At 43.5% G+C, this 22,477-nt stretch overlaps 1 protein-coding gene across 1 annotated transcript in view; it reads left to right on the top strand.

Moving 5' to 3' along the window:
* SLCO4A1 (solute carrier organic anion transporter family member 4A1) overlaps positions 1–22,159 on the top strand; it is a 52,392-nt gene extending 30,233 nt beyond the window's left edge. The window contains exons 2-12 of the mRNA XM_067554114.1: positions 114–1,077; positions 3,159–3,249; positions 5,862–5,983; positions 7,141–7,252; positions 13,703–13,857; positions 14,763–14,958; positions 15,263–15,422; positions 16,799–16,971; positions 17,447–17,511; positions 18,325–18,473; positions 19,386–22,159. Coding sequence (XP_067410215.1) covers positions 264–1,077; positions 3,159–3,249; positions 5,862–5,983; positions 7,141–7,252; positions 13,703–13,857; positions 14,763–14,958; positions 15,263–15,422; positions 16,799–16,971; positions 17,447–17,511; positions 18,325–18,473; positions 19,386–19,535 — 2,187 coding nt within the window. The 5' untranslated portion in view covers positions 114–263 and the 3' untranslated portion in view covers positions 19,536–22,159. The remainder of the gene's footprint in view (positions 1–113; positions 1,078–3,158; positions 3,250–5,861; positions 5,984–7,140; positions 7,253–13,702; positions 13,858–14,762; positions 14,959–15,262; positions 15,423–16,798; positions 16,972–17,446; positions 17,512–18,324; positions 18,474–19,385) is intronic.
* The last annotated feature ends 318 nt before the right edge of the window (positions 22,160–22,477 follow it).

Here is a 22,477-nt window from a genome sequence, read left to right as displayed (position 1 = left end):
CCTGTCCTGATTTTTCTCACTTGCTATCTGGTCACCCTACGCAGAAATGTGTGCAAATGGTATACTGCTTGACACGTCATGTTTACTAACTTCTTCTGATGTTCTTGTTACAGAGTGAAGTGGTCCAGAACTGACATTCACCATCTGCCTGCTTACAACTTGCCATAAATTGCTACACAGTGGGAGCCAGATCGTCACTGCACTGTTAAAAAGATCCCCAGCCAGACACAGCCAAACAAGCCTTTGGTTGCCCACTGGTGGAAATGTCTAATAATTTGACAGGAGAAAATGCATTCAATTCCACCCACAAGGTCAATTTAACCAGCGTATCCAGTCCAGTTGAGAACAGCTTAAATTTTGGTCTGACAAGCCCAAAGGAGCCTTGTAACACCCCACTGAGCAATGACACTTTATACTCCAACACAAACAGCCCTTCAGATTCTTGTGTGAAACCTCTCTGCAATGCAGCATCTGAAAAGAAAAGCCAGCACAACCAAGGAGTTAAATATGTCTCCTCCAAAGGAGAGAAACTTGAGTGTGGGTGGGGGGCTTTCACACCTGCTTTTTTACAGTTCTTCAATACCCCTAAGGGGGTCTTGTTTTTCCTCTGTGTGGCTTCTTTTTTGCAAGGGCTGATAGTGAACGGCTTCATTAATACAGTCATCACCTCAATAGAACGGCGCTTTGATCTGCGGAGCTACCACAGCGGACTGATTGCGAGCTCTTATGACATAGCAGCATGCATCTGCTTGACTTTTGTCAGTTACTTTGGGGGCAATGGGCATAAACCACAGTGGCTGGGATGGGGAGCGCTCATTATGGGCGTCGGCTCCCTTGTCTTTGCTTTGCCCCACTTCACCACCAACCAGTACGAAGTACCCTTCTCGAAAGAGATCGGCATATGCTCTTCCAACCAGAGCATGCAGTGTGGGGAAAGTGTCTCGAGCCTCTCAAACTACAGATTTGTTTTCATGCTTGGGCAGTTCTTGCACGGGGTTGGAGCGACCCCACTCTACACTCTTGGCGTGACCTATTTAGATGAAAATGTCAAGTCTAACTACTCCCCTGTGTATATCGGTAAGTCGAATAGCCTACTGAGGAAGAGTCTTCTGTTGTGATCATTCATGTTGGCTGAAGAGAAATCAGATGCACGTGTTGGCACTGCACGTGAAGCTCACCAGGGGTAATCCAAGTAATTTATTCCAAATATCAGATGAGATAAAAGTAGGAGAGGGGAAGCAACAAACTGGAAGCTTTGAGTTTTCCCTCCTGCTATTTACAGGTCAAGAAGAATTTTGTGAGTTGCCTGAATATTACAGTGACTAGATACATTACTTTATATCTCCAGGTTCATCCCCTCTCCCCCACACACAATATATGTCTGAACGTTGCAGAGCTCTGACATCTAACCAAGTATATGCATTTAAGGGGCTGACCTCAGCTTCTACACTTTGAACACAACCCATTGGTCCGTTGCCATTCCCCAAAGCATGCTATCCTTAAGATGACATTTCTCCCCTTAGTGCTACAACATGAGACTAGTCCCAAATCCATGGTTGTTTATCTCCCTGCGTCATAACCATAGGATAAATTAATGGAAAAACTGTGACTCAGACTATACACCCATGCAAGGCCATAAGAATCCAGGTCTGCGTGTCTGCTTACTCCCTCGCTGGAGCATCTGGGGAGGGAGGGCCAGGGAGCAGGCAGAGCCTTAGCTCAATCCCTCTGCTTACAGCGACAGGGTGGGCAGGATGACCAGATAGCAAGTGTGAAAAATTGGGACAGGGGGCGAAGGGGCAATAGGCGCCTATGTAAGAGAGAGCCCCGAATGTCGGGACTGTCTCTATAAAATCGGGACAACTGGTCAGCCTAAGTGTAGGGAGTATCATAATTTGCTGCTGGTAAATGCGAGCAGGAGATTAATGTCTTCCCTGAGGAAGAAGAAGCAGGGGGTGTATCTTGTTCTTCTTACAGCCTGGCAAGCTTTTATTTAACAATCAATCTATTTTCATCTAAACATGCCCTGGTTGCCAAGAAGGCTAATAGCATATTGGCTGCATTAGCAGGAGCATCGCCAGCAGATCGCGGGAAGCGATTATTCCCCTCTATTCGGCATTGGTGAGGCCGCATTTGGGGTATTGTGTCCAGTTTTGGGCCCCCCATTACAAAAAGGCTGTGGACAAGTTGGAGAGAATCCAGCGGAGGACAACAAAAATGATTAGGGGGCTGGAGCACATGACTTATGAGGAGAGGCTGAGGGAACTAGGTTTGTTTAGTCTGCAAAAGAGAAGAATGAAGGGGGATTTGATAGCTTTCATAGATTTAACTACCTGAAAGCAGGTTCCAGGGAGGATGGAGCTAGGCTGTTCTCAGTGGTAGCAGATGACCGAACAAGGAGCAATGGTCTCAAGTTGCAGTGGGGGAAGTCTAGGTTGGATATTAGGAAAAAGTTTTTCCCTAGGAGGGTGGTGAAGCACTGGAATGGGTTACCTAGGGAGGTGGTGGAATCTCCATCTTTAGGGGGTTTTTAAGCTGCTGCTTGACAAAGCCCTGGCTGGGATGATATAGCTGAGGTTAGTCCTGCTTTGAGCAGGGGGTTGGACTAGATACCTCCTGCGGTCCCTTCCAACCCTCATCTTCTATGATTACATGGCACAGCAATGATAGCCTGCTGTAAACCACAGCCAGCCAGGTGGTTCTGCCCCCTATAGTCCAGAACCTCACCTTGCAAAATGGAGGAGGATCTTTGCCGTCTGCAGCCCATGTTCTGACACAGCCCTGACAGCTACTCCACAGCAGACGGGAGCTGAGACACCCTAGCTGTGTGTGTGAGTCCAGAGCTGTGACTACACATTTCAGCAGCCGGAGTGAGCAAGCATATTTAAACTCTTTTTTTTTTCAGCATTTGTCTGCCCTATTTTTCCGTCCCCGCGGCTTTGTGCCCTGGTTACGGCCTTGTGTGAGTCACATTTTCTTCCAGGGTTGCATTTAGGTTCTTGGCACTTTCATAACATGTCCTTATTCATGGTTGTGCCTACTGTCACCCTAGGAATTTTTGCACTGTTTCATTTGAGAGCTAGTTTAAAGAAAGAGCATAATTAGAGCTTTCAGTGAAATGCAGAAGGTTCTATAACACTGGTTATTTTCTCTTCCAGCTATTTTCTACACTGCTGCAATACTTGGGCCTGCAGCAGGTTATCTGGTAGGAGGGATGTTTCTAAACATTTATACTGAAATTGGCAAACAGTAAGTTGGTAAAAAATAGTCTTGTTCCTTTTCCTTTATGCTGTACAGTTCCTTTAAAAAAAAAAATCTAATGCAACTTTTAGCAACTGAAATGAAAAAATACCCACTGTCTTCAAAGGGATTTTGTCCATCAATGAATTTATAAGTGGGCTGTGTGTGGATGTGGTTGAAACCAGAATAATGGGTTTTCCTGAATGCAACTACTGGAAAAAAAATTACTCACAAGCCTTATTTTTCCAAATCAATCATCCTTGTGGTTTGTCACCTGCTGTAGCTGAACTATGATGAGCAAGAGGAGTTCTTGAATGAGTTCCCCTGTATATGCAGCATTGCCACCTTTTCCATCATTCCTCACAATGATCCCACAGTGCTACCCAGTTCCTCTTTTGTTTCCTGTGGGTTTTTTTTTTTTCTTTTTCACTTGCAGCAGATGAATGATCCATGCAAAAGCATTTTGTGAGCAAACCTGGCCCATGATTTTGCTGTGACGTATGAGAAATTAGTGGATTGGATCATTTTGTTGTTGCTGCTGTTTGTTTCACCACAAGCCTTATAGCAAAAGATCAATCTTTTATTGAACATAGGCGAGGGTGACAAAAATAGAAATGAAAATGGAACCCAGAACTGAGGAGTGCTCAGAGATAAAGACAGTGTTAAACAACTCATATTTTCAGGCACATTGTCATGAGTGATCTATTATAGTCACCAACGGTGACTATGTTGTTTCTGACTCACTCAGTTTGTGGGTCGGAAAGAAAGGATGGTCCAGTGGTTAGGCTGGCCTGGAACTTGGAAAACCTGGGTTCAATTGCCTGCTGTCTCATGGCCTTCCCGTGTGACCTTGGGCAAGTCACTTAATCTCTGTGTGCCTCAGTTCCCCACCTGTAAAATGGAGATGATAGCACTCCCCTAGCTGACAGGGGTGGGGTCAGGATAAAGACATTCAAGATTATGAGGCGCTGAAATACTACAGTAGCAGGGGCCATCAAAGTACCAGTAACAAATTGAATTGGCCAAGATGGCAGGCGACTTATAGTATCAAGCTCAAATAGCCAGGTATAAAAATCAGTCTTGTCTATTCATCCAGAAGCCTGCTTGGGTGCCCAAATCACAGGGGCACCACATCAGAGACCTGCTTGCAACGGTTTCAGCGCCCTCCATCTCCCATTTCTGCACTGAAAAGAAGTAGCCAGATTTTCAGCAGAGCTCAGCTCCCGTTTCGGCACCTAAAGGAAACAGGCCAATTTTCAGAAGTCCTCCCAGTAGCACGCCAGGGTTGCCAAAGGGGCGGGTTCTCCACCCGTCTCAATGGGACCTGTAAAGTGCTGGGCGCTTTTGGAATGTAGCTCGTTTCGCCTAGCTGCCTAGATGGGATCTGGGCTCCCTTGAAAATCTGACCTCAAATGCTGAACACTTTTGAGTGCATAAGTTCTATGCTGCTTCCAAACCCATTGATCAGATTTCTGCTCTTTGGTTCCGCTTCGATTCCAGTCATGAAGCCCACGCACTAAGCGCTGGTGCTCTCTCATGTGATGAGACACACTTTGTTAGCAAGTCACAAAGGTGTTTGGAACATCTGAGCTTGGAGCAGCTTTGAAAGGGCTGTGCCGGGGTTGGGAACTCACCTTTCCAAGCCTTTGAGTTTGCCTTTAGTTTAGATGAAGTATTTGTGCAGTTTATTTACAAATAAAGAGCCCTTTGGCCGTGCCTCCTGGTCTTTGCCAAAGTGGTCCCTTTGCTTCCATTACACAGCCTTTTGTCCTGGGTTGTTTTATGATTGACTTAGAGGAGAATGCCAAGGGCTGACAGTAATTTTCACACTAACTTCAGGCTAGGACATGCCACATGCAATTCTTCTTGAGCAGGTTTGCCACAGTCCTTACTCAGCCATACAGGGGAATATGGGGGTGCAAAGCCCTGGAAATTCTCTTGCTTATCCTTGGCCAGATTGTTATTGAGCCACATGGGGTGAGAGGGGGAGCGCAGGGTCATCTCAGCTGATACTCCACCTCTGGCAGTGAATGGGGTAAGAGGCCCAGGATGTGGGAGGAGACCTAACTCTGTACCCCCCACTTGTCAGCCTGAGTAGCTATCAGGGCACATGGAGGGGAGAAAGCTGTTCCGTGAAAAGGAGGGAAATATTTTACCCCTTCCCCAGAGGAAGAAGAGCAGGATGGAGCTGTGAGTCTCTGAATCTGAATACATTCTCTGGGTCTGCCCCTGGGGCAGGGCAGCTCCACACAGCCCCTTACTGAAGGCAGACTGTAAAATTAACATTTAGTCCATGGTGATGTTTGAATGGAAAAGATAAGTCTCCTTTAGTTCTTTAAAGCACAGAGCCTCCTTGGACAGTGTCGCTGGGTTTTTTTTTAGTAAGAAGTAAAATCCAAGGCCTAAAATCTGCTCTCAGATGCACCAGTAGAAATCTGCTCTCTCCATTGCTGTCAGGGGAGTTACTTGGGGGCAGATTGTCCTCCGCTTGGCACCAGTTTTGCATTGATGTAACTTGGCGGACTTCAGCTGTTACTCTTGATCTATGCCAGTGTGAGGGTCAAGCCTGTCACATTCAGTCTCAGCTAGGTAACTGCCTTCCCCCTCTTGTTCTTTTACAGAATTAATCTAACCCCAGATAACACGCTCTGGGTCGGAGCCTGGTGGATCGGATTTCTTGGCGCTGGCGTGGCTTCCCTGCTGATTGCCATTCCCATTCTGGGTTACCCTCGCCAGCTGCCAGGTACATGAAAAATGAAACCCTGAATAACTTCAGGGGGAAACGCTTTGGGATCTTCTTAATGGAAGGCGTCTGCCTTGACTTATTAGTGCTTATTCCAGCTAAGCTATTGCCTGAGCCATGCTTGTTTCTCTGTGATACAAACCTTGTTTCTCATTTCAGGGTCACAGATTTGATACATCTCTGGGTGAGGCAGTGCAAATTGGCTGCTTTAGGCTAGAGCAGAAAGAAGAAATTAGTCATTAGATGTTAATTACTCCCAGAACACTGTTTCATTGTTTTGTTACTATTAGCCTGCTATTTCTACTGTCCTTCATACCACTAACACGTGCATTCAAGCAGTTATCCTCAGCTTGGATGCTATACATATCTGCATATACATAGGGAAGGAACAGGATGCGATTTCACCTATGTATTTTGTTCCCCATTAGGGTCTTTTGTTTGTTTCTGTATCCAACCCTCCCATTCATCCGTCTCTATCTTTTGTTCTCATTTGCAGAACACTTGAGATAATGTGACATTTTCTGTCTGTCCTGCAGATGTGCACAGTACGTTGATTTTCATTCCCTCCTACGTGCTGTCTCCTCCTATTTTGAGATATGTCTGACTAAATGTTGCCCCTTCGGATGGATGCCAACGAATGAGGAAAAAACAGGCTGGGGAAAAGTGGTTACATTTTAAAGTGTTGTTTATACCTTGATTTCACACCTTCCATTTCACAGCCACCTGTTTTCCCCGTGTTTCATTGTCTTTCTTTGTTCATCCCCTTTATGCTGCTTATGAACAAGTAGAGGGAAAGTGGGGATAAATGTAAAACAGGCATTGGAGAGAGGGAGGGGTTCAAAGGCATCAACTCGAATTAAGCACCCTGAGTCCCATTAACTTTCAAAGAGAGTTGAGCCCTAACTGCTTTTTGTTTGGCTGGTTGGGAAGTGGTAAAAGCGTTTGCACAAAAATGTCCAATGGAAGAAAATGTGCAGGGAACAAAACTCCTGTTTTACATGGAAACATTTTTGGTTGAGCACTATCTGACGAGCTGAGTCATAGTAGCAACAGGCTGATACTAGGATGCTTTTTTGCCCCCCATGATATTGCTACTTGTGTGGCACATAAACCCTTCTATCTCATGTATTCTTTATTTCCGGCATTAATGCTTTCAGGATCCCAGCGCTACACAGTCATGAGAATCTCGGAGACTCATCAGCTGAAAGACGGGAGCCACAAAACGGCCTCGGATCCTGACTTTGGGAAAACAGTTAAAGATCTTCCTCGGTGAGAACCTTTGCGTGTGCATGATGTTCAGTGAGATCTTACCAAAAGTAGGGAAATGGCTCCAATTTCATCTGGCTTTCTACAGTAATAATGAAAAGGCTTTGCAATACCTGGCGCAATACCTGTAGGATGCTACTGAAATCAGCGGGAGTTGACGATAACCCCGCACCTCACAAGATCAAGCCAGTCCTACCCAAAGCACTTTAGGAACATTAATACTATAATGCGCCTCTACAGGTAGGTAGAATCAACCCCATTTTACAGATTCAGTGATAGGGCCAGGAATAAACATAGGAATCTTAGTCACCAAATGGCAACTCTACAGTTGACATGGGGACAGTTTATCTTCCTGGAACTGTTTGTGTTTCAGCCTTTGAAATAAAATCCAGTTCAACAATGGCCCAGTGTATACAGCACCATAATGCGTTACAGCAACTGCTGCCCATAAGGTTGTTTTCTTAAGCACAATTTTGTGCCCACAGAGAACCACCTACCATCTGTGATATGTGACATGGTGGGCTTTGTTGCAGGTGGCTTAAAGCCGATCGTTGTTGTAGTCTAAGGCCTGGTCTATACTTACGGGCAAATTTGGCGGCAGTCGATGGCAGTTACGCAAGCTACATAGAGTAGCTTGCGTAACTTGCGTCGACTTCCTAAATCCTCTTCTGCGTGCTGTCTCCACTATGCTGCGCCAATGGGAACTGCGTGCCCGCCGATGCAGCGCTACGCCTTTTGAGGAGATGGTTTAATCGAATCGACTTCCGGATCGATTGAACGGGTCTTCACTGCTGCTCAATCGATCTGGATAGATCAATCTGAAGTGAAGACGTACCCCAAACCAGTGTTTCTCCATGACTGATCCGTGGACCCTGAGATCTCTCTGACACAGCTTAGGAAGGCAGGAAGCTGGTCCCTGGTATCAAAAAGTTTGAGAAAAACTGCTTTAAACTCTATGCACGGGCACAATCTTTTGAATCTTCCCCTTAAATTGGCTTTTTTTCTTATAAACTGCTCACTCTGTATCACTGCTCACTTGCTTATTGTGAAATGTCTCCTCATCTTTGTCCTCTCTGACCTTTTCTGACTTGCCTGTTGTTTTAGTCACATGTTGGCTTCCTCATATGTCCCTTTAATTTTCATCTTTGTTCCCTTTTCTTTCTCATAGCAAGTCGAATATCTCTGTTTTGAATCTGCTTCCCAGCATCCTAGCTTCATCTCTGTTTCCCCTTCTGTTTTATTCCACTGCCTTTCTCCTGTGCCAATCAGCTTCTGTGTGTGTTTTCCTCTTTCTTTATGCAAAGTATCCGTGGCAGAGTGCATGGTTACAGGAGCAGTCTTCAGCTCTCCGTGTAGGCACACACACAGGCTATATCTATACTGTGGCTTAGGGGTGTGATTCCCCTGCTTGTGCACACAGATACTCACACTAGCACTCACTAGCTTAGCAGTGTGGTCAAGGTAGCACAAGTAGCAGCAGCGGAGACATGGCTGAGCAGTGCTGGGTAAAAAGCCACGTGAAATCGGTACCTCAGCTACCACTACCCATGCTACTGCAGCTACCCTGCTATTTATGTTTGCACTAGCTCAATGAGAGAATCACACCCCTCACTCATAGTGTAAACATAGCCACACACAGGCCAAAATCCAATTCAATTGGGAGTTGTTTTCTGGAAACATAGAGCAGGAAATGCCAAAGAACAATTGACCTAAATAAGAATTTCTCTGTGCTGTTTTCGGTTATCATTTAACTGGAGGAGCCTGGGAGACAAAAAGGGTGGTGTGGTGAAGCTACATGGTACCAATCTGCAGTGTTGTTGGGAGTTACCAGATGATGCTATTGCACATGGTGTTTAAAGTTCTGTGTTAATGGAAGGTACAGGAGTTGAATCTTGGAGAAATACTCTGTATTACTGGTGATGCACTTTTATTTGGAAGCTGAGTTTAACACCAGCAACTGTATGTTTACTGCCTCAGCCTCTCCAAGAATCATTCTTATGTACAACTACTGTCTACAGGTTATACCCATAGAGTGGAAACAAAAATCTTAGCTGGTGTAGGGCTATCATACCATTGCTAAGAGTCGTTTGTGAATTTTAGAATCATTACCTTCCTCTGTACATGAAAAGGAGAATTGAAACAGAGATGCCCAGTAAAATTGATCTCATACAATAGTCAACTTTTATTGATTCTAAGCAACTTTTTGAGTTGCTATTCAAAGGGAACACCAAAGCAGTTCACCCGGGATTAAGTAAGTTTTATGAAGAATATTGCATTGAACCGATTTCACCCTTGTTATTAAATGAAATTCTTGACTGAGTGCCGCTCCTTCACCACACGGAAATTAAATTCAAAGACTGTATTTAACTAATGTTAAGGGAGCTGCATCTAAACTTCAGGGCGTCACACTCTGCAGGCCTCACTGAAACAAAACTCCCATTAACCTCCAGGAAGTGTTGACTGAGTAAGAGCTGTGGGATCAGTTCATTTGCCTTGGAAATTCCTTAATGTGCCTAGTCCCTGAAGAACATGTGGCAAATAACTAGAGACGGGCAAACCAGATCATAGAAAGTACGAGCCAGTCGGGACCTGAATGTGTTTTTATGCATCTTAAAAGTTGAGTAAAATGTCCCTTTTATAAAAACACAAAACAAAACTCAACATCCTTCTGTGTTTGCTAGTTTGGTTGAGAGGAGAGGAAATGCCTCCAAGGGAAGCTGTTCTTGAGGAATGGATCACATCTGTTAATGAGGCAGCTTTGGAAGAGCAGGCTGATGTGTCAATTACAAGGACAAGAGACAGCTTAATTTTATAGGAGCACCATTCCTGTTTTATGTTAATTAGGGGGTGGATTCTGGCACATTTACTCGTCATAGAGTAAGAGAGTTCCATTGAGATAAGTGGAATTACCTGTAGAATAAGATACCACTCAATGTGGTCCAAGTAGCCTGATTCTGCTCCTCAGAGAGTATGTACTGCTTAAAAAATGATGCCAAAAATTCTTGCAGCCAGCAACAACCAGGAATGAAGCCAATGCAATGAAATGATCTATCAGTGAATTCCAGCTCGGTTCCTGGTTCACAAAGGCTTGATAAAAGTAGCAATTTTTTTCCCTGCTTCCCTCTGCAGATTTCTGTTGCATGTTCCACTTTGGTTGTGCACATGAAAAGTCTGCTGGAGCCAATGCACTAGAGATTCAAACAGAATATATAAGAGACACTCCTGATAAATAGTGTGCTGAGTCTGATCAGAGAAAGGGAGTTTTATACCAAGTTGATAAGAATCTCCTTTATGAGGCATGCATTAATCTCCAAAACAAAAAGCTGAAGTCAATATTACATTCTTCCCTTAGGTTGACCTGAGGGGAGGAGAAGGGGTTGGTTTGCATCACAGCTTTAACATTGTTTTAGCTTTGGAGAAGGAGGAAGTTCATTGACTTTCATTTGATGATTTTTAACAATAATCCTTTCAAAAGATGAAAAAGTTCCCATACCACATACACCAAGACAATGTAAACATAAGTGTAGACTTTTTACGCAGCATGTTATGGACCTATTAAAATATAATGAGACTGCAAATGTTATGACTGCCCATTGTCTCTATTCTGCACAGGTGAACAGATTCCACTCGTAGTCTCAATGAAATCAACAGGACTATTTGCATGAGTAAGGGTTACCCATATGGGAAAGCGTTGCAGGATCAGAGCTTAATACGTAGCAGGGCTTATCCCTGGGAGATGATGAGTTACCTCAAGAATTGAGGACATCCAGGACTTCTCAAGAGTTGTGCAGTCTCTGCATTTGATCCAAAGCCCATTGATATCAGTGGAAGATTCCCACTGATTTCAGTGGCTTTGTATGGGGTACCAGCTCTGTGGTCAGTCCCTACATGTGCAAGCAATAGAAGACAGGGGCAGATCCCCCGATGGTGTCATTGGAGCTACCTCAATTTACACCAGTTGAGGATCTGACCCATTCTCATCATGGTGCAGGCACAAATGGTTCTCCTGTGATGGAGTAACTGTACTATTCTAGTGCTCTGTTTTTTCTTGAGTGTAGAAGATAGGAGCAGTCACAAAATACACAATCAGTCATATGTTTTCTAGCCAAGAGATCTAGCCAAGGCATCACACTTCCAAATAAAATGCAATCTTGCGGTTTAATTTCTTTCATGTTACAATTAAGGGAAATAATGGGGGGAAGAAAAGGTCATTCTTGGAAGAATATTCAAGTAATTAAAATGATTCTAAGTTAGAGACAACTGTTGCATAGGGTCCCATGAAATTACATGATAGGAATTTGCCATATTTCTTTATTTCTTTTCCTTCTTGGTTGTTTTGGTGTACAGAAGTCATGGACTGCCCAGTGGTAGTATCTCATAAATATCTAAATTCCCAGAATGTGTGGTGCAGAGACTCCACATTAGAGCTGGCCAGAAAATGGAATTTCCCTCCCACTGAACATTTTGATGTGTTGGGGGGGGAGGAGAGGAATAATCTTGATTCAGGATGACCAGTAAACAATTGGAAATTGCTCATGGAATGCAAAATTCCATTGCAGGAGAATCAAAATGGAATTTTTCAGCTTGTTCCTGGCTGCCCAAAGTAAGGGCCTGGGTAAGCTGCCTCCTAGATCTGTCTAACTGCCCAGGCAGTCAGTTTCCTGAGGCATCAGGTAGTAGTGAATGGCAGCTCCTCCGGGAACCAGAGCAGACAGCCTTGGGAAGCTGCTGCCCCAGGAACTCGCTGCCCAGGGAACTTGGGGTTGGCCAGCTTGCCTGCCTGCCTGGCTTCCATGGGAAGTTTTGACAGCATCGATACATGCCCACATTTTGATTTAATCTAATCAGCATTCTCCACTGCAAAAGGGTTCCATCAGAAAAATGTTTGACCAGCTCTACTCATCATGTGACATCTAGTTGCACTGCGCTAGATTTGCCCCCATTTCACATTCTCTCCAAAGCAATAAGCAATAATCAAGTGATTTTTGACATATTGCTTTAAAACACTCACACACACATACGCACATCAGATGTCTGTATGGAAAGATCTGATGAGTACAACACTCACTATCGTTCCAGAGATAGCTAATTTGTTCAAAATTGCTTTGGTCAGGACTTTTCATTACACATAACAGACTAAAAAGTGAGTAGTTGTGATACGCCAAGACAGAGTTACATGACAGAATTTCAAGCTAGTTACAAAAGAAATCCCAGCAAAGCAGTGTAGAGTTCCTAATTCAGTATCCAAGATAGAGGGAATAACTGAGACCGTCCAGTAAGGCTCGGGCTTTTTCTATATTCAAGAGAAGGATCTCTGCTGAATCATCTTTCTGCATAAATATGGCCACATGGCAAATTGTCTGGAATGTCTGCTGTCCCTCTAATAAATCCTAGTTAGTCTAAAGGAAAATGTATTTGTTAAACATACTAGTTAATCTTAAACTGTGCCCCACTTTGCCTGGCCTGTGTTGATTGCTGCTTTACAGTACGACGATAAGGTCTTTATGAAAGTGGTTAGAGCAGGGAAGAACCTTATTAGATTTGAGTCGTAGAATAATAAACGTGTGACAACAGGAGTGCTGGTGCTGGTATGAGACACAGCTTTATTTCCTGACCCCAGTCACCTGATCTGGATCAGGGTTACAAAGATTAAGATCACTACTTATTAGTATAATTCCCATAAACTGCAATGAGAATTGACTGTATTCGACAGCTAGCAGAATCAGGACCTAAAAGGGTATTTACTGATATGTCATTCTTCAGAATGTCATTCATTCTGAAAGGTGCTGAGTACCCTCCAATTTTATTGTCCTGAATGGGAATTGAGGACACTCAGCACCTTAAAAGACAAGCCCCAAATTTTCAAAACTCACCATCTCAATTGCACCCACAGAATTTGTGATTCTGCCATTTGTGTCCGCAAGAGGTCAATTATTTTGCACGTCTGATGTGAATGATTGCACACGCAATGCCCATTTTGCATATGCTGGTCCCTACGTGAGCACAACAGATGCATTCGCAAAGTCTGCAGGTGCAATCAAGGTGTTTACTTCGGAAAATCCTATATATGAAAGGGAAGTGGGGAAAAAAACCATTGAGAAACCACTGCAACATTTATCAAACTCAATGGACAAACTAGAGATTGAGGGAGGAGACTGCTTATAGAAGATTTTCACCCCATACTTCCCATCCTGAGTAGGTGGACAGGGATTGGTCAGAGAGGGGAGCTGCTCCTCGGCTCCATGGCTGAATCAGCATGAGTGGAGAAACATGCTACACTTTTTAAAGAGCTGCAGCAATTATTTCCCTTCTTTTTCTTCCACCCTTATGCAAGGATGAACTTAAAGACCTAATCTAGCCCTTAGATTCAAAGAGACGGTAATGACGTAAAAGTGCACCACCCTACACTGTTTCATCGTATTTGTTTTTCTGTATGCCTCTTGGACTCTACAGATCAGTATTGCTGCTTCTGAAGAACCCCACCTTCATCTGCCTCTGTTTAGCTGGCGCAACTGAAGCTACGCTCATTGCTGGAATGTCTACTTTTGGACCCAAGTTCCTTGAATCGCAGTTTAGTTTAAGTGCCTCTGAAGCTGCTACCTTGTTTGGTAAGAAAACAAATTCTCTGCAGCGTCCCTGTGCATTTTACATTGTCTAAAAATACTAAAATATCATGGCCAAGAAGATGATCTCTTTTACGACAGAGTCAAACGTAATCCTGAGACTATGTGGTAATTGCACTGTGTGTATCATTTAAAATGTGGCTGTAATCTTAGATAGAAATGGCACTTTCCAACCCAGCAGACCTGCACCCTGTGTGTAGTCAGTGTTATATCTACTAACTTTAGTGGGAAATGTTTTCCCTGCTTTTACACCTGTTGGTCCTGCCAAACCAACACAGTGTGAGCTGGGATTTGTTTTTTTTTCGGGCACCATCCACAGAACTGTCAATAGCTGTCTCTAAGTATTACACAAGTACAAATGAGAAGAATATCTGAGTTGCAGAACTCGTATTACTGGCAACATACATCTGGAAAGAATCCAGCTTCACTCTCAGGTCTCAGGCTGAGTTTGCAGGCGTGCCAATTAGAAAAAATTATATATATACATGCATATATTTATACATTTAAATTGATAAACGGAACAAATTGGATCAGAATTCAGTGGGATACAATATACATGGGACCCCATAATCCTGTTCTTCAAGAGTCACTTTACAGGGCAGAACTGCACTATATGGAGAAAATATTTCCTTATTTCTCAGATTTGGAGGTAGGCTTTCAGAGCTGCTACAGAGGGCAGAATGCTCCTTTTCTTTTCTTTTCTTTTCTTTTCTTTTCTTTTCTTTTCTTTTCTTTTCTTTTCTTTTCTTTTCTTTTCAGTCCAGTAAATTCCCAGCAAGAAACAAGTATAGGCCAGTGGCACAGAAGAAGTTAAATTGTGCTAACTTTGCAGTTTATTTATTCAGCCAGAAACTCCCTTCCTGATATTTATGGGCTTGTTTTTTTCGTAGGCTATCTTGTCGTGCCAGCTGGGGGCGGAGGCACGTTCCTGGGAGGATTCATTGTGAATAAGCTTAAGCTTCGCTGTGCCGGAATCATCAAGTTGTGTTTACTTTGCACAATTTCAAGTCTCCTGGCTATTTTCATATTTTTCATTCACTGCCCTAATATGCCTCTGGCGGGAGTAACGCAGATGTACGACCAAAGGTAGTAATAATAATAACGGGTCCTGTCAGCTTTGTGGTGGGATGGTACAAAAACACGAGGATAAATCTGAATAATCAACGGTGAGGTTGAAATATTAATGCAATACAGAATAATGTCGTAGCTGCATGGCCAACTTTATAGGCATGTTCCAAGCCTATGACCATACACATCCTAGCACCTTCCAGCATCCTACTACCTTAGCATCCCCTCTCCCAAGCCCTCCTTCTCCTCTTATTCCACCCCACCCACTCCTGAAAGATACTCTTAAAGAAAATTCTGCTGACTAATCCAGTGTTTCCTGTAGCATCTTACTGGAAAGCAGCCAAAACCTGACAGCAGCGTGCAATACCGAATGTGGTTGTCTAAGGGAGATCTACAGTCCAGTCTGTGGAAGCGATGACATCATGTATTACTCTCCCTGCCATGCAGGATGCAAAACATCTCTTCTCGAGAGTGGCAAGAAGGTATGGTTTGAACAACCCAGGCGTTAGCGAAGAACATTACCTAGCACATAGTCCTTATAAAATGCTTGACGAGGTTACATTGTTTATTCAGGTTTTGAGTTTTGCTTCAAAGCTGATATAAACAATGAAGGCCCCCTGTGAATGCACAGAAATCGTGAGAATCCAGCACCAGCTGAGATGCAAGTACTCTGGATATGCGCCTGCTGCACAGCACTGACTTAGTTCTGGTGCTCCATTTTGGGTTTTGAAGTGTCCAGTGTTGTTACGTAAGGGTGTAGACTCCATGCAGTTGGTCAGATTCTGCTCTCAGCTGCACTGAGGTAAATTCTGCACAACTCATAGATTCATAGACTTTAAGTCCGGAAGGGATCATCGTGATCATCTCATCTGACCTCCTGCATATCGCAGGCCATAGAACCTCCCCCACCCGCTCCTGCAATAGACTCATAACCTCTGGCTGAGTTACTGAAGTCCTCAAATCATGATTTAAAGACTTGAAGTTACAGAGAATCCACCATTTACTCTAGTTCAAACCAGCAAGTGACCCATGCCCTGCTCTGCAGAGGAAGCTGCAAAACCCCGAAGATCTCTGCCAGTCTGACCTGGGAGAAAATTCCTTCCCCACCACAAATATGGCAATCAGCTAGTCCCTGAGCATGTGGGTGAGACCCACCATCCAGATATCTGGGAAAGAATTCACTGCAGTAGCTCAGAGCCCTCCCCATCTAGTGTCCCATCTCTGACCATTGGCGATATTTGCTACTGGCCATCACAGATGGGCCACATGCCATTGTAAGCAGCCTCATCAGACCATCCCCTCCACGCCCTTATCAAGTTCTGTCTTGGAATCAGTTAAGTTTTTTGTCCCTACTGCTCCCCTTGGAAGGCTGTTCCGGAACTTCTCTCCTCTGATGATTAGAAACCTTTGACTTCAGTTCAGTTATCAACAAATTTTGGCTTGAAATTAGACAATGGCAGAATTCTGGATTTTTGCAAGTATAACTGGGAACTGAATTTTTCCCATTGTGTGCTCATAATTCCCATTTTCAGAGCAGAGTTTGTCCCACTGTGTGCTCTTAATTTCCTGTTAGTATTTTGTGCAGATAGGGGAAAGTGTGTCAGAGGGTGTTCACACCGTGCAATAACTAACTTTTCCAGAGTTCAACGTGGTCTTGTGAAGTTCATTGCCACCTGACCTGATAATGTCTGCACTGGAAACTGACACAATAGCTGCCTTACTCTGCTCCAGTAGCAAAACACAGCTGGAAAAGCAGCTGATCTGGAGGGATTCACCATGTGTAATTCTAGTTATGGCTCAAACTATGCCTACCAAAATGCTGTCTCTCTGGGAAATTGATGAGGTGTTTGTTTGCCAGGTTTACCATGAGTGTAGCTGCATCCTGGAGAATGATCCCACCGGTTTGGCCAACGCGACGCCAGGGAAATGCACTTCCTCATGTCAGAAAAGAAATCTCCTTCTGATTTTCATGTTTGTTGTGATTCTCTGTACGTTCCTTAGCAGTATTCCTGCCCTGACTGCAACTCTGCGGTAAGCAGCACAACCTTCTCTTTACTGTACAAAGCCCCCATTTCCGCAGGACATAATTGAACTCCAACATTTTCATTTTATCCTAGTAATTGTGGCCGGGTACGGGGCCTGATGAAAATAGCCCCGTTTTCAGTGTGTTGAAGATATTGAGCCAAATTCTCCCCTCAGTCCAGTGGTGAGCACAATCTGAGTGCTTGCCCCCGTATGTAGCTCATTTGTGCCCTCAGTGAGGTAGTTAGATGTGCAAATACCCGGAAGTGCATTCACAATTCCCAAAAGTGTGGACACAAATGCTGAGGACGCACATTATACCCACAAAAAGGGAGAATGAGCCTTGGCTGAAAATATACCCCTTTATTAGCAGAGTACACTGTTTGATGGTGTTATGGAGTGAAGAGAAGCTATTCTCTTTGCGGGCAGGGAGCTGCCACTACTACATATCAACATTTTTAAGTGCTAACTTTGTGTTCTCTAGGTGCGTATCTGACAGACAGAGATCATTTGCACTAGGAATCCAGTGGATTGTAGTAAGAACTCTAGGTATAGTATGGAGTGAATGTATATATCTTACCTATTGTATTTGTAAAACACTTATCGCAGGAGTGTCTAGAGGCCAGAGAGAGAGTTTAAGGGCAGGGGAGTGGGGATATATGATGTCTGAGTGGTGGATGTTTTCTCTCACCTACCTGCACTATTCATAAACATCCAATCCTGTTTGCATGTGATTTGCAAACAGAAAAAAAAAACCCTAAATTTTGAACAAGATTATTCATTGTGACTAGCTCACCCAGCTCTAGAGAGAGCTTCATACAGAACAGCAAAGCTTCATACAATATCCTTAACTTGAGTGCATTAAGTTCAGGCCCCAAAAGTTCCTTGAGGTCCTGGTGGGGACAGAGCTTTGAATTCTTACGAGTGTGATGTGTTGAAGTGAGGTCTCTTTAACCATGTCCACTGGCTTGTTGGAGGGAAAAGTAAAGCTCCCATAACATGTTTCCAAAAGAGTAAAGAAGAGCAGTGGGCTTCTGGCAACATTCGCTCATTCCAAGAAGAAAACGGGTTGTGTTGTCCAAGGCCCTGGATAAGTACAGAAGTCATTGCTGAGTTCACAGGCTGCAGTTTTCCAAAGAGTTGATGGGAGTTAGTCACCTGACTCCTTTTGAAATCCAGCGGGGTTTGGGTGCCTATCTCTTTAATATCTTTTGGAAATCCCGGTCATAAAGATTGCAGAGTTAGCTTACTCGGTCACTCTACCCGCAAAACCTGACACATTGTTTCAAAAGTGCTTTGGGCTACCTTAAGGATGATAGATGGAAGTTATATAAACTGATGTTCCATTCTGTCTTAATGCAGGAGGCATTCCCGGTCCTATTGCCTTTGGCTCAATGATTGATCAGTCATGTCTGGTGTGGCAGGACCAGTGTGGAGAACAAGGTTCTTGCTACGTTTATCAGAATTTCTCCATGAGCCGATACACTCTGATTGCGGGGGTGATCTACAAGGTGATGCTCAGTTACTATTTCACATCTCCTAGCCTTTGCTTTTTGCTTATCAGCAGTGCCAGAATCGGAACACTCCTTAATTTAAAAACAAATCTCAGCTGATGCTAGGTGATGCTAGGTCATGACTGCAAAATTCAGATTCAGAGCTGAACTTCCTTGAACCGGCAGTTATTCAAATGAAGGGTTTTGGGCCAGTCCATTAGAAAGATCACCCTGGGGGGCCATGGGTGACGTATATATCTGGATCTGATCATCATCGTCAGGGATGGTTTGGTTTGGATAAATCCCCCTTCCTTATGCTAATGGGTATGATAGTCACTGGCCCCCCAGCATAATACAGTGGAGGTCTAAAAAGCATGATTATAAATTGTGTGTGTAACGACGTGAACTTTTATTTCTAATTTGTATCGTGCTAGGCACTACTCACTACTTCTAAAATAAGGCTTCTACTCTTGCTTCGCTGCCTCTGTACATGAAGATTAACTTGTTGCTCACTGAGGTTTCATGCACATTCCTAAAAAGTAGGCATACACACCTGCCCATAATAAACTGGAGCATATTCCCAGAGCCATGTACTAATATATTTGCTCGGCGAATCTCTTCCTTGTCTTTATAATCTAGTCAAATCCTCCTGTACAGATCATTGCATGACAAAGTGTCTTTACAAATCCCTCTTAATGTGTTCAAGATCTTTAATCCCTTCTATGTCTGTTCCTAAGGATCTGGGATGTCTGGAGGAAGCTACTCTGCCACTGTTAATTGGCATAGCTCCACGGACACCAGCAACACCACTGTCTTCACAGGTTGCTATAGTGATTCACACTAGTTGCGGATCTGGCCCTGGGTTTTTAAATAAGATGTTGGGTATTAGAAGTGGCTATAACAGTAACAGGGGTGTTTTGATGGTTGCAGGTAGCTGGAACGGTCTTCTTTCTGCTGGCCTGTTTAAATTACAAACCGCCCCCACCAGAGTCCCAACCAGGGAGCTCAGGTGCATCAGAAAATGGCAACTGTGACCTCCAGGAGAACAAATCCCCACTCCAGACCCAAGGTGCTGTATAGCTCTGCAAATACCGCAAGTGACTTTCTCCCAGAAATACCACGTCCAGATATTTTTCTGTTCCTGTTTTATTCTTACTAGTTATAATTGCTTTACACTTTTGTTTCTCCATTTCAAGAAGGATATTTTAAGTAAGTTCTGATTTGGCTTAACGTTTTTTAAATGGCAGAAGCACATGAGAGGATATGTACATTGACACTAGACACTTATTTTATTTTATCTAAAGAAGGGCTACCTATAATTTTATAGTATTCCTGTAACAAACCTCAACCACATAATAAGGAAGCCAGAGTACCAATATGGGACCAAATTCTCAGCTGGTGTAAACTGGCTCCCTTAACTTCAGCTGAGAATCTGGCCTGTGATACATACATTACCAAGCCATCAGTAGCAAAGCACCTGTGTTCAGACTTTTTAGGTCTGATCAACTGCCTATCCACATGTTAACAATCTGAGTTGCAAAAAAGATTTTTCCTTAAGCTACTATAAGCAAAGAAAGGGTAAAAAACATTGTCTTTTTTGTTGCTATAGCACATACAGCATTGCTTTTAATGCATGCTGTATTCTATCTGTGTTCAGTTCAGGTATAAAACATTTAATTGTGATAGTTCATATTACTGTGCAACGTAAGACACATGTTTGAGATCAGAGTTTACTTGGATTCATCAGTCGATCCCACACAGCACAGTGTTGAAACTTGAACACCTCCAGTTATTTTAACTCACTGACGAAGCATTTTTCTATTGCCGCCTCTGGTTTCCATTCCCAGGATTTGCAGTATAGTTCCAATCTGCTTTTGTGACATTGTTTTAAGATGGACACATTTTGTAATGTGCCGTAAAATCAACTGGACTATTTGTTGTCCTTGCGTGTTAGCTATTTTGCTGCTTGACACAGAAACACAGACGATATGGATCTATGCAATGTTTAACTTGTTCTGCTCTGTAAAGACATTGTTTTTAAGTACACCGAGAAATCAGAACTAATTTAATTTTTCTTACACTGCTCTTTTAAAGAGAAACCTAGCATAGAGACAGACTATTGTATGAAGCCAATGAAAAGATCAACACGGTGGGCTAGATTCTCAGCTGGCGTAAATAGATGTAACTCTGTTGAAGTCAATGGAGCTACAACTGATTTCCACCAGATGATGATCTGAACCATTGTTTGCAAATAAACTGGGCCAAGTTTTCAAAAATGACCTTTAAGTATGCACTTGCAGTATAGCCCAAATGTCATCTGCAAGGACAAGCAATGGGTTTTCAGCCTCTGATGGCCAGATTTGTAGGTGCCCATCTCATCGGCACCCATGAAATCAGGCAGGGGTCGAAATCTTATTATTTGGATCTTCAAATGGTTGCCCAGGCAAAAATTGTAGGTAAAAATTCAGCCTGTGGATTGAGGGCCCGCTGAAGATACTGGCCCCTGCAATCTTACACTGTATAAAACCGTGGGGAAGAATTGTAGGACAACCACTAAGGAGCGGTTTAACCAACATTTAATGTTCACTGCAATATATGTAAAATGATTTTGTAGTTACATTGTATATTTTTTTAATATTTATGTTTTTGTAAATGGAGGAAAGCTGAAAAGCTGGTTTTAGATTTTTCCGCAAAGGATTAAATGTTCCTAAGCACAGCTGGGGCCATTAAACACTGTCGAATACCATGCATGGTGACTCCCATTCTACCGAGGGTGATACTGTGGTGGAGTTCTGGGGTTGCAGTCAAATGTCCGTTCTTTCAGTGGCACTCACTGGGAATCAACTTTGCACAAAAGAGCTCCTCTTCCACCTCTGAATCCTCCTCCACCCAGGCCATAGATTTACCAGGCAGCAGCAGCCATATCAAAGTGCACATTTACCTCTGAAGCCCACCCCCCAGTCCCAGCCACAACTTCCGCAGCTCCAGCCCCAGCTGCAACTTCAAAGCACTGTGTACGCTCTTAGAGCTGTCCACCTACACTGAGAGGCTCACTCCAAAATACCTTGTACACTTACCCTGGGAGGGAATAGCTAGCCTCGGGAAAGGCTGCAGCATCTCTGGAATAAAACCCCTGTGGCTGAATGTAGACATTCTGAAAGGCCACCTCTTTACTGGAGACTTAAGGCTGCTGAAGCATCCCTGGTTAGCAGCTCTGTGTTGTCATGAAATCATTGGGTACTGCCTGCCCGGAAGAAATCACTACTCATTGGTGCCTGTAGAACCCTTTCAGAGCAGTATTCTGGGTGTGGCACCCCCCCCCCCCCTTTCTGCAGCTTGACACCCTGTCTAGTGAAAACACACGAGTTCCACTACCCACCTTACACACCTGTGGTGATTTGAGGGGCCTGACCAGGCCCAATGAGATTAATCCTGACAACATACCATTAGCTCTTCATGACCTTGAACACTTTGCTCAGGCACCAGTAAACAAGACGACCACTATCTAGAGGAGTCTGCCCTGCCAGGACACTATAAACATTGAACACTTTGGGTACAAGCCGTAGAATGTTGAGGTGCATGAATTTATTTTGGGGACATATTTTGTGTATAATGTATTTGATGATGTTACAAGTGTTTATACAGATGATTGATGTTTTACTAGTGTTTATCAAACGGATTTTTTTTTTTTTGAATTTATTGTTCCAGGAGCAAAAGAATAGGGGTGTTTTATTATGTTGATGTGGGATTGAAGATTCTTGATTTTAATTAAATGGCAAAAAAAACCCTGTTCCTATCAGGACATCATATGTATATATAAAAAAGTATATACGTGCACACGGTATTTGAAAGGACATTCCCCAATCTCATGTGAAGTATTGTATTCCTACGCTGTCACCGAAATATAAGCAATATTTGACAGGTACTTTGTATGTGTCTTGATCAGCTTCATTTCATCCTGACTGGTGCTTTTGAGGCACCCAGAATGAAATAGCTTATCTGTAGCTATAATGTAGTCACAG

This window comes from Emydura macquarii, unplaced genomic scaffold, assembly GCF_026122565.2.
Source record: "Emydura macquarii macquarii isolate MOO-44397 ecotype Brisbane River unplaced genomic scaffold, CSIRO-AGI_Emac_v2 contig_1483, whole genome shotgun sequence".
In the NCBI taxonomy this organism is placed as follows: domain Eukaryota; kingdom Metazoa; phylum Chordata; order Testudines; family Chelidae; genus Emydura; species Emydura macquarii.
This window is presented reverse-complemented; position numbering and strand designations above follow the sequence as displayed.